Raw genomic sequence first — 14551 nt, forward strand, 5'->3', positions numbered from 1 at the left:
TCCGGAACATCGTGTGGGCAGCTTTAATGAATTTTCCTTTTTTAGGAATTCACATCCTCAAACATCTCAAAAATAATATTAGTAGTAGTTTGAGTGATTTTTAAGTAAAATGTGTACTTTATCCAAATTTAACATGTTAAAGGCCTATTAAGAAAAAAATAATTTCATCCTGTACTCAGGTTTTTTTTAGGATGCATTGTCAACCACAAGTTAGGTGGCGCTGTGAATCTGATTGAATGTGATTTGACCAGTTCAATTTTTGGCTCTGTAGCTTTAAAGAAAAGTGGGCGGGGCAAAGACGTGCAGCGTGTTAACGCAACGCTTTAACGATACGCCTATGCATTGAGCAAATAATACATTTGAAATCACTGCTGAAAGACGCATCAACTTTGTATGTGAATATTTGTGGGTTCTTTAAATATTTGAGGTGACTATTATTGTTTATTTTCAGGGGCTAACATAATGTGATCACGGCACTTTAGCGTTGAGAGTGGCCCAGTATTGCTGTTATTCTGCAGCCGCGCGCGAAGCGTCACGTAAGGTGCGGCAGTGCCCAGCGCGAGCCGGTTACGCGTTGGGTTTGGCCCTAATCTGGATAAACCCATCAACAACCTCAATGGTCTTGACTTGTAGATCAGAAGCAGCGTGATGACTAAAACGCCCGATACCCCGGCACCCTGCGCGGGTCTGGGTGATATCCACCCCAGCCATCCTGAGGAGCCAGTGCAGCATCTCTCCAGACTCGCTCGCGTTGCTGTTCCTGAGCTGGTTGTTACCTGCGAGCCGTGTGCCACTGAGTGTGGACCCTGCTCGGGCTCTCCTCACCCCGACGAGGAGTCCATCTGCTCGGACAGCGGGCTCAGCGGCTCTCCCGCCTCGTCCCTGGCGCAGAGGAAACTGTCCAACTCGTCCTCAGCCGGCCTCTCGCCAGCGTCTTCCTTCGAGGAGTGCGAAGAGGATTTAATGGGTTACTGCGAATATAACCAGTCTTCAGGTGAACCGCTATCGGTGAGAATCAAAACCAAGAATCTATTAAGTCCTAATTAAGTATTGTTTTGAGAAATGTACTATACTAGAGTTGTTAAATTGAATACTTGCACTTTCAAGCATTAAAAGTCTATTTCAAAAGCTAAGAAATGTTTACTTTTATTTTAAAATATCTTAGTAGAGTTAAATGTTTACATATTTTAATTTTATTCAAGTATTTTCGGTTAGGTGCTTAGACTTTAAATTGACTCAAATGTTTGTCATAGTATCTATACTTGAACTTAAATATAATTTCTTAGTATTTTTACACCCTTGAAAACTAATGTCAGTTTTATAACTAATAGGTGCTGTATTCAAATACTTGTTTTTATTTCAGCTTTACTAGTACATATTTATTAGATACTTCTACCTATTTACATTAGACTAGTAAATATCTATTGCTATTAGTAACATTTTAACTGATTAGATACTGTTTTTGTTTTAATTGTCATATACAATGACTAGTCATATTGGCTACTTTATAGTTAAATTAAACTATTAGTAAAATTACTAGTAACATGCTGCTAAGTAGTCACTTAGGACTGCACAAAAGTGTCTAATTAATAATAACTAATGTCTGTTCAGTTAGTAGCCCTACCGGGAAACCTGTGAATAATACTAACTCTACTGTACCTTGCTGCTATCATGATACAACTCCAAAACATGGTTTTGTTAAATAACAATAAACAATACATTTGTTACAGTATTTATTAATCTTTGTTAAGGTTAGGTAATAAAAATACAACTGTTCATTGTTAGTTCTTGTGACCTCAGGTCCATTAAATAATATTAGAAGATATAACAGATACAATTAAATGTGGAAACAAACATGAACTAAGATTAATAAATGCTTTAGAAGTATTTTTCTTTGTTAGCTCTTGTTAATTGATGTATTTAACCAATGTTAACAAATAGATCCTAAAATGTTAATGATACATTAAGTGATATTTAAGTGGAAACTATAACGTAGTTACCTTGGTAACATTTTGATTGCAGGTGCATTGAATACAAGTGTGCATGCTGCAGATCGAAACAGGCCTATGCCGTTATTGAGTAATCCTCATTATAACTGATTAACATTATGGGCGTCAGGTCATAAGATCATTGTTTGTAAATGGAGGGAAAAATTCCACACCTTTTCCTAAACTACTTTTCTTCCTCTCATGTTGAGTCAGAGATTTGTATAGAAGTGCATACAAATTTCTCTTAAGAAGGTAGAGAAGTTTCTCTTCAAGTGAAGGTAGAGCAACCAACATCATTGTGATAACAGTGAGTCACATGTAAACTGATGACATGTTATAAAATCAACAAGGAACATTCAGCATTGCAGCTATAAAGGTGCTTGAATATAATCTGCATTGTGCTGTTGTAGGAGTTAAACAGTCTCCAGTCTTTTTGATGGAAATATTGAATGGGATTTTATTTTATGGATCATTAAGGTAAATAAATGCCCATTGAAAAAAATCACAATATTGAGTCAATAGTCCATTGAAACTGAGCTCATAAGGTCAACAGATGGATGCACCTCCAGCTCTGTATGGTGGGGCTCTCCTGCTTTGTTCTGGAGAATGTCATTCTTGTCTGACTGGTTTTCCACTAGCCAACAGTGAGTGTGTGTTTGAGCTTTGAGAGCAGAGAGAACTGTACAGGTTTGGAGGTTAATTGGCTTCATACTGAGAGCTTACGCTTGGAGGATCTTTACTCTCGATAGACTGTGATTATCTCATAGTTACTGTATGTTGTTATACCACATGCAGACAGTGGCATATTGTGTACAGTAGGATGGAAAGGTTTATATGTCAGCTGAAGTGATCTTGTCGACGTTTTTTTGCCAACATCAAAATGTTGAAAATGTAATGACAGTTATGAATTGTTTCATGAAAAAAATGGATGCTTACTGTACCTCAAAAAATAATAACGCTCTTATCTCATGTACGTGAGTGGCCACACTCACTCTTTTATATGGCAGCAAAACAAGTGCCGTCTGTAAATGTTTCATGAACGTCCTTCTAAGATTAGCTAGTTCTTAATCACAGCCATTTGGTATTGCTTGATGACTTTGTTTAGTCCGAGATTGTCGTCAATGATTTGCCACATGGGGAAAAACTCGACCTATGGTTAATAGAGGAGAGGGAGTTGCCCGTTGGAGTCTGAGGTTGACTGAATGCACTCTGTGGCCCAGTGCGGCTCACTGTATAGGAAAATGAGAACAAAAGAGAAGAAAAGAAAAGTCTCTAGCAACAAACAACCCTGTACAGAACCATTGTGTACCGTGTGGCGGCTCTAGTCGTAGGGTATTAACTGACACGTGAGTCTCATTCAGCTTTTTGTTTCTTTCATATCTTGTTTTCAAAAACTGATCAGTGGAAGAAGTCAAAGAATATGGTGAACTGGTCTCCACTTCCAGTGACGGTGAAAAAGCGCTCACCCTGGGTGCAGGTGGTCGGCCATGCAGGTATGTTTGTTCATTTTTATGTTTTTGGTGATTTATTTATTTTTTTAATATCTGAAAGCTCACATTTTCATATTTAAGCCTTGAAATTATTATTGTTGTATGGTCATTGTGAAATGTTTTTGTTGCTATTTTGGGTGATTTACTTATTTCTGAAAAAGGGCCCCTTTTTTTCTTTCTCGGTGTGTTTTTGTTTGGTCCTCTAGGAAACTTTCAGACGGGGAGTGATGGACGGCTGCTGAAGAAGTACTGCGAGTGCGAGCAGCAGTGTTTTCTGCAGCTCATGAGTGACTCGCTGCGGCCCTTCGTTCCTGGATACTATGGCGTGACTCAGCGTGACGAGCAGGATTACAATCTCATGGATGACCTCCTCGCTGACTTTGACTCTCCCTGCATCATGGACTGCAAAATGGGGAGCCGGTGAGGATGTCGTGATTTGTGAATTCAGCAATTCAGTGCTTTTTTTTTTGTTGTTGCCTAACTGGAAAAACTGGTACAAATTGCAGCTTATTTTAGCCAAGAACCTCTACTCAGACAGGAAGAGGCAATCTGACCAGAATGCAAAGTGACCAACAACGGTCTATTTTTGTTTTTATGTGCGGTTTATGGGCAGGTGATGCCAAAATAATGCACTGGCATGCTAAAAATGTGTTTTTAGTCATGGCACAGTTGTCTTAACAAATTACTATATGAAAACACCATTAGTAAAAAACCATAAAAGCATAAAAGTGAAACTCCACCTATGGTTGCTTACTGTAGCATTGTTTTGGTCACAGTGTGTCCACAGGCTCCACACTGCTGATATATTTACCTTATCATGTTATGTGCACAGAATAAACACTGACACAGTCTAAACACATAATCGAAGAAGTGTTAATAATAATAACATATAACTGTTTTGGTCAATGATTTTGGCCCTTTCATTGTTGTTGTTTGTTTTTGTTTTAGCCATTTCAGCTCAGTGTTTTTAATAGCCAAAAAGCCTGGCACATCTCTGGAAATTAAGAACATTTTTGTGTTTTAATCCAAAATTCAATAATTAATAACAAGGACTAATTTATAAATGGAAAACAAAGTGGGATTTACAATTTTGCTTATGGGTATCTAATTACAAAATGCTAAACATCTTTCAAAGATATGATGCCAAAAACCTGACAAAATCTGCCAATTCCAACAACTTATTCTTCAACATAAATTATCAGCTGATAAATATAGATTTGGTTAACTTATTATCTGTCGATATTGTACTGTATATTTAATTGTTCGTATTTTTTTTTAAACATGTATATTACCTTTGCCACCATCTAACACTCACTTTAAAATCTCAACGTCTTTTTTTTTTATCAAACAAAATAGTATTGAATTTTAATATTGGCCATTTATTGTTTATCAACCACAACATGAAAATAATTAGCAGCATTATCAGTATCTGACAGAATTTAAAAATCAGTGCATTTCTGCTCACAAGCACTTATGATCATCGGCAAACTGATAAAAGCTTGTGCTGCTAGACTTCCGGAAATTGTGTTGCAGTCAGGCATTCTGACCGAAGCTTGTAAATTTCATCAGTGCTGTCAGTATATGGACTCTGGGCTTTCTGTGGGTGTGGCATCTGTGGCTAAAACTATAATACAGTAGACGGCACTTTCCAAACAATAGTGGAGGAAATATGATCACTAATGCCAGCAGCTCTGTTCATGTCATAATGGAACATTCCTGTTGTGCCAGTTCGATAATGTTTTCATACTAAATAATTATTCCTGTGGTAATGCTGACCTGTATACATACACGCTTTTAGGACATACCTTGAGGAGGAGTTGAGGAAGGCCCGCGAGAGTCCTCAGCCACGAAAAGACATGTATGAAAAAATGATTGCCGTAGACCCAGATGCCCCAACTGAGGAGGAGCGGGCCCAGCAGGCGGTTCTCAAAACCAGATACATGCAGTGGAGAGAAACCCTCAGCTCAACAGCCACGCTGGGCTTTCGCATCGAGGGCATCAAGGTAGACATGATTCAGGAACCCTCTGAATCTACACAGAGATCTTTATCTAACACTGATTGGAAATGCTTACTAGTGTCTTATTTTATGTATTTTTGGCCCTCTATATAATGTCTTGACTTATTTGATCTGTCTTCAGAAATCAGATGGCACTTGTAACACTAACTTCAAGAGAACAAAGTACAAAGATGAGGTCATCCAAGCCCTGGAAGACTTTGTGGACAACAACATGCTAATCCTGGTATGAATTAGTGTTAGAACTGGGTAATATTTACAATATTTATCAAATATATTATTTATTGGTGTCTGTCAGTATTGTATATTTAATTGTTTGTGCATTTACATTTAATCTTTAAAATTGTTGATCTACAGTTCATTTAAAAATTTATTTACAGTTAATCTTAAACACTAATATTTAATAAATGTTATATATATATATATGTGTGTGTGTGTATTTATTTAAAAAAAAAATATTTACATACAATTTGATTTTTTTCTGTACATTATAATTTTGTGATGCCTGAATTTACTTGCAGCTTTTAAAATGTTAGATTTTAGTTATTTTGTTTTATTAGACAAAAAAAGTCATGAATTTTAATATGGGCCAAAAATAAAATAATTAGCAGCTTATTGTATTGAACAGTATTTAATATATTTAATGTATATATTTAACAGTATTTAATATAATATATATATATATATATATATATAATATAAATATATATATATATATATATATATATATATATATCAGTATTTAATATATATATATATATATATATATAATATTATTATTATTATTATTATTATTGTTTGTTTTGTTTTTTGTTTTACAATATTTCTTCTTATTATTCATTCAAATTAATATGTGTATTTATTTAAAGTATTTATATAGTGAAATTATAATTATTAATTATTATTATCATGAAGACAAACTATTTGTTTCTATGGAATAACACTGAATTTTTTTTTTTCATGTTTAAAATGTTTGGTAAAAATGTGAGTAAATAAATGTAAATACATATTGTTATATTTGTGCATATAAATAAAAATGAAATATTATTGAATTAGTATGAATGAAAAGAAATGAAGTATTTTTTTCTGTTTTACATCATGCTTTTCAACATCTAGAATCTAGCTTTTAATAATGGCTACTTGATTAAAATAATGGCTCCTCCGCCTGTGCCTCTTTTAACCATTAATCCATTTAACTCTTTAACTATTATGTAAACAAGCTAATTGTTTGTCTCTTCCTGTTCACACAGAGAAGCTACCAACAGCGCCTGAAGGAACTACGAGCTGTGCTGGAAAAATCTGATTTCTTCAAAGCACATGAGGTGAGATGCATCTTCATTTTCCAAATCCACTCTGTTCTTCATTCTGCACTGCTGACGTTCAAACACAGACTCTAATAAGAAAGGCCTTGCTGTGTTTTCCTGCAGGTGGTGGGCAGCTCCTTATTATTTGTCCATGATCTGACTGGCAAGGCTGGAATCTGGATGATAGACTTTGGAAAGACTGTGCCTTTGCCGCCCCCTCTAACCCTGGACCATCGCAGCCCGTGGTTGGAGGGCAACAGAGAGGACGGGTACCTCTGGGGCCTGGACAATTTTATTGACATTCTGACCAGCATGCTTCCCGAGAAATGAAAGGCAATGTGGAGCTTCAGAATTGTCATTTTCTGCACAGACTGTTTGATTTCCTTCTGCTTTTTTGCAATGAACTGATGGAATGGACTGATTGGCCTCAACATTTACTACGAGTACGGCTGATGAACATCTAAGCCTGTGAATTTACCTGCTGAAGCCCCTCGCTATGTTGTCGTTTTCGCTACTATTGAAAAGCTGGATGTATTTTTACACTGTAAATAGATTTTTATTTAAGCAGTTTGCTCTTAGGGGTTGATGGGTAAAAGATTAGCTTAGTTTTATGAACATTAACCCTGCAGATGAAAATCATTACAGTTGTGTTGTTTTGATATGTTAAAGATGCAAAAACAGCCATGCTTTTGAATACTAATGAAAATCTGGACCTTCGTAGTCTGTTTGTGATTGTTGCCAGATATATTTCCTGCATTTTACCTTATATTTGTGACCAAATGTCTCATGGCGATGAATTGAATTGAAGTGCACACAATTAACAGTCCCATAAACTGAAGCCGAATCGAATCACAGAACAACAAAGACCTCTTACATCTTTCTTGGTACTGTACATAGCACCTGAAATAAGAAAAACGTGCAAAAGTGCTTTGTGTTCTGTTTTGATCAAGCACTTCTTTAATTCACATCAAGCACAGTGAGTTAAACTGTTATGCTTCACATTCCCATGTTGAGTGGTTTTTGCATGCAAGCATGAGCCCCTGTTAATAGCAAATATAAGACTGACTGCCAGTTTGACTGAGAATGGTGTGTGGGGTATTTTATCCAGTACTCCTTACGCACTGTTCATTTTAAATCACCTTATTGAGGTTTTGTACTGTATAATAGTAAATGACTTGTGATTATTTTGTTGAGAGCTTTGTTGTCCTGACTGTAGTTTTGCGGTTCCGGTTTCTGGGTTCTGTGATGATGGTAACTACATAATCTATTTGTTTTCCATGCTGGGTAATTTTGTAAAGATGTTTGACTGTCAGCATAATAAACATGAACATGATGTGACTGTTTCCCCCCCTATTTTTTCAAAACCATACAAAGGTATAAACTGGGCTCTATGCCTAAGGTTTGTTTAGGAGCACTTGTGGAAAATTTAAGAGCATCTTATGATGATCAGTGACGGACATTAAAGCAACTATTTGTTGTTTTGTGTATTTTTGCGCCTTCGGAGCCCCCTAGTTAAGTGAGTTGAACTGTCGCAAATATATTAATGTCGGTATTTACAGTGCATTGCTGTACACGTGCATTTTTTGTATGAGGGATTTTGTACCCATTCACCAAACTTACATACTCAAGAACAGACGTTTGGGAGGAACGAGGGGAAGAAACTGAAGCCATTCGCCTTATTAAAAGTCAATACCATCAGAATGCTTTTTTAAATGTACATTTCAAGGTAAAAACTTGCATACAGTTGCTTTAATTCTACCATTACTGTACTGTATTTGCACTTTTAATGGAGTTCCAGAGCGTTTTTCTCAAAATGCAGGTCATGTGTTATCTTTTAGCCTATGTGAAATTCTTGAAATTCAAATCAAATGAAATTAATATAAACAAAATCTATCTTTGCACTAGGTGCCACAGATGCTGCATCTGATATAGACAAGGTTTCCATTTCTACTGTACATAATATTCAGTAGAAATTGTATTGAGAACGATTCACAAATAAATTCACAATTAAAGATAATGGGGGGGAAATGGTGGGGGTGGGGTCCAAATCAGCACTGGCTTTTGACAAAAAAACAAACAAAACAAATATATTTCTTCAAAATATCATCTTTGGTGTTCTGCAAAAGAAAGTAGACTAATTCATAAAGGATATAAACTGATCTGATATTTTATTTATATATATATATTTATATATATATATATATATATATATATATATATATATTAGTCCTATGGTTTAACTCTGTTTAACCCATATTTTATGAGACTTTCAAACTTCACAAAACTTGGTACACACAAACAACAGCACATTCTGAGGAAACATGCCAAGTTTCTAATAGTATGGAGGCTAAGAGCCATTTCTAAAATATCAGCCATTTATTTCAAATATGAATGACAGATGAACGCCTGATTTCCTTTATGGAATAAATTTTGGAACTAGCATGTACTTTTAATGTAAGCTGTTTCATCAAAACCTACAATATCAGTAGAAAGAAATGATTGTTGACTTTTTATTTTCATTTTTTGTAATTATTCTGAATTTCAGAGCCTAAAGGCGCTGGAATAGACGCCAGGATCCCCTCCAACCCTACGAGCAGTTTGGAGAAGCTGGATTTCAGAATTTTGTTAGTATATCTATGGTGCCCTTTTGCTGCAATTAAAACATGCAGTTGAGATTGAGAAGACATTCATTTATTAATAGATACATGTTTTCAGTAGAAGTTTTAGCTAATATTCTGTAAGCCACATACAGAATGTTAATCTTTTATTTTCAGTTTATTGCAGTGCACATAACAGCACCATGTGGCCTGGAGCAAACAAGCACAGTACTAACAACAGCCAACAGACCAGACAGCACAATCCCATCCTCTGTTCCATTCAGCTGCTGAAGAGCCCACACAGCTCTTCCCCTGCTTTCTCTGCAAGCTCAGTTGAATTGGAGAAGTCTGTACCATCGTTTGGTTCTCCAGATCCACAAACACATTTCAGATGACTTAATTTTCATGTTATCATCTTGGCTGCTGCATATTGGTTTCATGAATCTTGGTTTTATGTATAAGGATATTCAGGGAAAACTTGGAATCCAGAAAAGATGGCTGCATTGTTCTGGGACTTGGATGATTCTACAACTCCTCCAAAGACACCAGCTCTACACTTACGGCATACTAGCCCTTTGAGGTGAGATGTATTCTTTTACAATATTTGATAACCATTACACTTTGACCTGGTGAAAATAACCATGTTTTTTAGTTTCTATGATCATTCACATTGTAGTTCACCGATGCAAGACAACTTAGATTGGCCTTCAAGGGAGCAAGTGGAGTTCACAAGATTAAACCCCTCCAGAAGTAAAGACAAGACAGGTCTGATAGCAGGTTTTGCATGCTTTTGTTGACATATGTTTTTGTGATAGCATTCAGTCTGTAGTTCGTTTCACTTAGTGTAATTTGCCTCTGCAATTTCATCATACATTTCAGAAGGAGAATGGCATATGGTAACAGCCACTCGCTCATTGCTTGGCAGGGAAAGAAGAGGCCAGAAGGAGGGTATGCAGGACCAGCCGAGAGTGTCTTACAACAGCTTGCCAAGAGTGAGATTGTATTGTTTTTTGTATACTCCATCCCTTTCTCATAATATCTATTTAAAAAGATAAGAGTCTAATGTCTACTATAGTTAGAGCTTTATTAAGTGGATCAGCCAAATTCACAAATGAATCATGCAATGCAATTTTGTTGTGATTTGTTGAAAATAAACATCTCCAAGAATAAGTCATTTATGAAGTTTCGACTCCCAGTTCAGCACAAACCATTGCCAATTTCATTAGTCAACTCAATCAAACAGACATGTGTCAACATAGTTTATACTTTATTGATTCGAAAAACCAAGGACTAATTTTATTGCAACAATCACTTATGCAATCTACCAGGATTTGCTATCAGTGCTACACAATGCTAAGGTTAGGCACTGGTTAATATTAATATTTGTTTCACCATTTTCTAGGCAATCAGCACTGTCATTGACATGATCAATTAAATAATTAAAATTGGCCACAGGGCAGAGTTTAGGTCTTGAATTTCAAGATAAACAAGAAATGGTATGTTTTTCTGAAATGCTGTGTATTAAAAGTCACATGTGCATAGAAATGTAGTTAAAAATGAAAATGTGGTAAAGATAGCCTACTTGAAAATGTACATGAAGTGAAATTACTTTGTTACTGCTTACCATTGCTTTATTTGACTCTTGACAATTAAAGGAAACTGCATTTGAAAGATTATTCATAAGTAACAATCAGTTAATTCAGGGCATTTAATCATGACAATTTATCATTCTTTTTGTTTCGCAGGCGCATTTTCTCCAGCCAAATAGAGAATCAAGTGCTTTTTCACCCTATGCTAATGACTTCTGCTTGAATGGCAGAGATGCCAAGAACATTGCTGAGTCCCCCAGGAACAGTCGAAAGCTGCACCCGCTGACACAGCCAGGCTTCTACAGTCCAAAAATCCCACGATCAAAACACTGTGAAGCTGCACAGTCCACAAAAACGTCTTTAAAAGGATCTTCTTCTACAAACAACTTGAAGGAGTTCTTTGCTCTCACGCTGCCTCTTCCGTGCTCCAAAACTGCTGTTCTCGAAACCAGGTGAGATGCATAAATCATGCCATAATAAACAGTATGTGCAATTTATGTTGAATTTCCATGATGGGCTACGATTACTTTTCAGCCAGGATTCAGTACTTGTGATATTATTGTGCCCCTCCTTGCTCTCCCACCCATGAGATCCCACGGGGAGGGGCGGGACAGTCAGTAAAAAGTGGGACATTCCCACCACATCGCATTAGAGTTCCCTGACCCTAAATTGAATAATTTTATTTGTCACTGGAGTTCTGAGTCTGATTTGCTGTATTGCTGGAAATGACCAACATCACAAAGAGAAAAGGGACATTCAAAATTGAAAGAAATTAATTTTTTGATTTTAAAATGGGTCTGTCTTTATGCTTACAGTGTATGTCCTTTTGCAACATATGGACTGCTTACTTTATTCTTTGTTTATATGTGTCTTCAATATGTGTGTGTCTATGGTCTTTGTGTTTTATTTCTGCCAGCCCTTTGTGTTCCAGACCACAAAAAGTTAAAACGTTTGTGGTAGAAAAGCCTCCTTTGATGAGAGCTGTGGTTTCTCAAACTTCATCGACCTCAAATAAACCTGACGAAAAGCACTTCAGCCAACTCGTGCCAAGAGAGCACCATCTCATCAAGAACCAGGACTGCAGTTTGTTCAGTCTGCAGGAACCCAATAGGAAACCTCTTAGAAATGACCAACCTATCTGGAGCCATCTGTTCCCTGAACGCCAGTCTAAAGCAGACCAGCCTGCAACGCTTTGTCCAAAATTGGAAAAGGCAAGTCATGAGAGATCTACCTGGAGTGTTGACACTGATATTAAACTATCTCAGGGTGACCCTGACTGGTCATGTCAACTTCAAGCCAGCCCAGCTAAACGTGATTGCAGCCCAAAACAAAAGAAGACACAGTACTCACAAAATAGAGAAACCAGTGATGTCAGGAACACTGAGGACAACCATGTAAAAAGGTAAGCAGATTTTATAATACTATCTAATAGTATTGTGTAGTAGTGTTGCAAATAGTAGTAGTAATAAAATGGATTTAAAGGGACAGTTCACCCAAAAATGAAAATTCTGTCATTAATAGGGCCCTATGAAATTTTTCCTAAATTCCTTTTTATTTTTTTCCAAATTCCGTTTTAATTTTTCTGGATTCTGTTTTTTTTTTCCATTTAAAATTTTCTCCACTTTAAATTAAAGTATATTAATCAAAAAGCAAGTCTAATTAATTAAAACCATAAAACTTATACATTTTCACATCAATTTAATAAAAGTTTAACAAAAATGACATGTTTAGGGCCCTATGAAATGTTTTATTTTTTCTCACCATATTTTTTATTGTTCCCAAATTCTGTTTTAGCATATCTTATTTTTTGAATGCATAAAACAACTTAATTTATTCTTTTTTTTTTTTTTTTTTTGAGTATTATTATTTTTTTTTTCTCAGAAATTCTGTGATGTGTATTTACATTTTTCTGGTTATCAAATCAAGGCATAAAACATTCATTTCATTTATCTTTTAACTGCTGAAAATTAAGCAAACTTTTTTTTTTTTTTTGGCAAACAAAGGGAATTTACTATTAAAATTAAAACATGGAAGAAATGTTGTTTGATTATTCCTTAAAAAAATAATGTTTGTTTCATTTTAGTAGTAGTAGCAGGTTATGTACATTCTACTGAAAAATAGACTTCAAATCAAACCGGACTTTTATTTTGACAGGTTTCCGTGAATACCTTTAGTGTTCTGTGTATGTGATATGACGCTAGTTTTACTAAAATCAAACGGTCAAATGTTCATGAAGTGACTCTCAGAGCAGTTCTGGAGATGTTCTTCATGTGTTTACGTCCTCATTTAGTCACGAGCACTTCGGTATATGTGTAGTAGATGAAACTGCGCGTCTGCACCATTAACATGCAGGATTCATATTAATTCATTTAATTTAAATTGACTTTTGAAGCTTAATAGTTACAGATACTAGTCCATATCACAATTTGATTTAAGTGTAATGACCTATTTTTGATTAGTTCATTCAAAATTTGACAAATTCCGTGACATTCTGCATTAAACTGTGAATTCCGTTTTTCCACATCACGGAAATCATAGGGCCCTACATTAATTACTCACCCTCATGCTGTTCCAAACCCGTAAGGCCATCGTTCATCTTCAGAACACAAATTAAGATATTTCTTATAGCTTTCTGACCCTCCATAGACAGCAACGCAATTTATATGTTCAAGACCCAGAAAGGTAGTAAAAACTTGGTAAAATAGTCCATGTAACATCAGTGGTTCACCCTTAATTTTATTAAATTTTCTTTGAGCACAAAAACAAGTATTCTCATAGCTTCCTAATATTACAGTTGAAAAACTGGACTATTTTAACGGTCAGAAAGCTCTTGGATTTCATCAAAAATATCTTAATTTGTGCTTCAAAGATGAACGAAGGCCTTACGGTTTTGGAATGACATGAAGGTCATTAATGACAGAATTGTAATTTTTTTGGTGAACTTTCCCTTTAAAATTGCTGCTACCACAAGCACAAATCAGTAACCCTTTACAATATGGTTCATTTTGTTAGGTTCCTTTACATCTCATTGGAATACTTGATTTAGTATTCATTTAGTTTATAGCAACACTATGTATCATTCTGCTCATGGAATAAAAAAATTAACAAAATACAAAGTCAAGAGACCTTACATTTTTTTAAAGTTAAAACTACTTTTAACTTGAGCTGCATTTTTGTAACGTGTCAAAAACCAATAAAAGTAACCATCTGAAACCGATTTTGATAGAAGTTTGTTTTGCAGTGGTTTAACATATTTTTTTCAGTCAGGTGGATGTAAACTCAAAGAATGTGTTTGGTCAGCCTCGGGTGATTGCATCACTGCGAGCAGCATGTTCCCCGCGGCCCGTTCGCAAGAGCACAGTGGTGGAGGAGTTGAAAAAACTCATTGTGATGGATGACACAGAGGACAGCTCTCAGGGTGATTCAGTATGTGATTTATTCGGCTCACATTCAGCCATATGACCCTAAACAACCTGACAGCTTAGGACAATAATCCGAAAAAGCAGGTATTTATTTTTTTGTTTTTTGTTGTTTTGTGAGTGTTGTTGTGTTGTTGTGTTTTTTTTGT

General features: G+C 35.8%; 2 protein-coding genes across 5 annotated transcripts; both read left to right on the forward strand.

Annotated features, from left to right (window-relative positions):
- The first annotated feature begins 281 nt into the window (after positions 1-281).
- Positions 282-8132, forward strand: itpkca (inositol-trisphosphate 3-kinase Ca). The gene is made up of 7 exons (XM_019063677.2): positions 282-1008; positions 3391-3481; positions 3685-3898; positions 5277-5481; positions 5618-5719; positions 6744-6815; positions 6921-8132. The coding sequence occupies exons 1-7, from the start codon at positions 649-651 to the stop codon at positions 7125-7127; spliced, it is 1251 nt and encodes a 416-aa protein (XP_018919222.1). The 5' UTR covers positions 282-648; the 3' UTR covers positions 7128-8132.
- A 1515-nt stretch (positions 8133-9647) lies between these two features.
- Positions 9648-14493, forward strand: LOC109080336. 4 transcript variants are annotated; one of them, XM_042748388.1, is made up of 6 exons: positions 9648-9974; positions 10047-10159; positions 10274-10386; positions 11140-11435; positions 11915-12385; positions 14247-14493. In XM_042748388.1, the coding sequence occupies exons 1-6, from the start codon at positions 9889-9891 to the stop codon at positions 14443-14445; spliced, it is 1278 nt and encodes a 425-aa protein (XP_042604322.1). In that variant the 5' UTR covers positions 9648-9888; the 3' UTR covers positions 14446-14493. The 4 variants fall into 4 exon arrangements, with proteins under 4 accessions (XP_042604322.1, XP_042604321.1, XP_042604323.1 ...); XM_042748387.1 differs by having other exon boundaries at positions 9651-9974; positions 11900-12385; XM_042748389.1 differs by having other exon boundaries at positions 9651-9974; positions 10071-10159; positions 11900-12385.
- The last annotated feature ends 58 nt before the right edge of the window (positions 14494-14551 follow it).

This window comes from Cyprinus carpio, chromosome B21 (genome assembly GCF_018340385.1).
Source record: "Cyprinus carpio isolate SPL01 chromosome B21, ASM1834038v1, whole genome shotgun sequence".
Taxonomy (NCBI): Eukaryota; Metazoa; Chordata; class Actinopteri; order Cypriniformes; family Cyprinidae; genus Cyprinus; species Cyprinus carpio.

Excerpts from the sequence above, each read along its gene's own strand:
- itpkca (XM_019063677.2), top strand. The coding sequence starts at position 649 with ATGACTAAAACGCCCGATACCCCGGCACCCTGCGCGGGTCTGGGTGAT. Across the intron at positions 3,899-5,276 it reads GACTGCAAAATGGGGAGCCG|GACATACCTTGAGGAGGAGT; the intron begins GTGAGGATGTCG and ends ACACGCTTTTAG. Across the intron at positions 5,720-6,743 it reads ACAACAACATGCTAATCCTG|AGAAGCTACCAACAGCGCCT; the intron begins GTATGAATTAGT and ends CTGTTCACACAG.
- LOC109080336 (XM_042748387.1), top strand. The coding sequence starts at position 9,889 with ATGGCTGCATTGTTCTGGGACTTGGATGATTCTACAACTCCTCCAAAG. Across the intron at positions 10,160-10,273 it reads CAGAAGTAAAGACAAGACAG|AAGGAGAATGGCATATGGTA; the intron begins GTCTGATAGCAG and ends CATACATTTCAG. Across the intron at positions 10,387-11,139 it reads CTTACAACAGCTTGCCAAGA|GCGCATTTTCTCCAGCCAAA; the intron begins GTGAGATTGTAT and ends TTTGTTTCGCAG.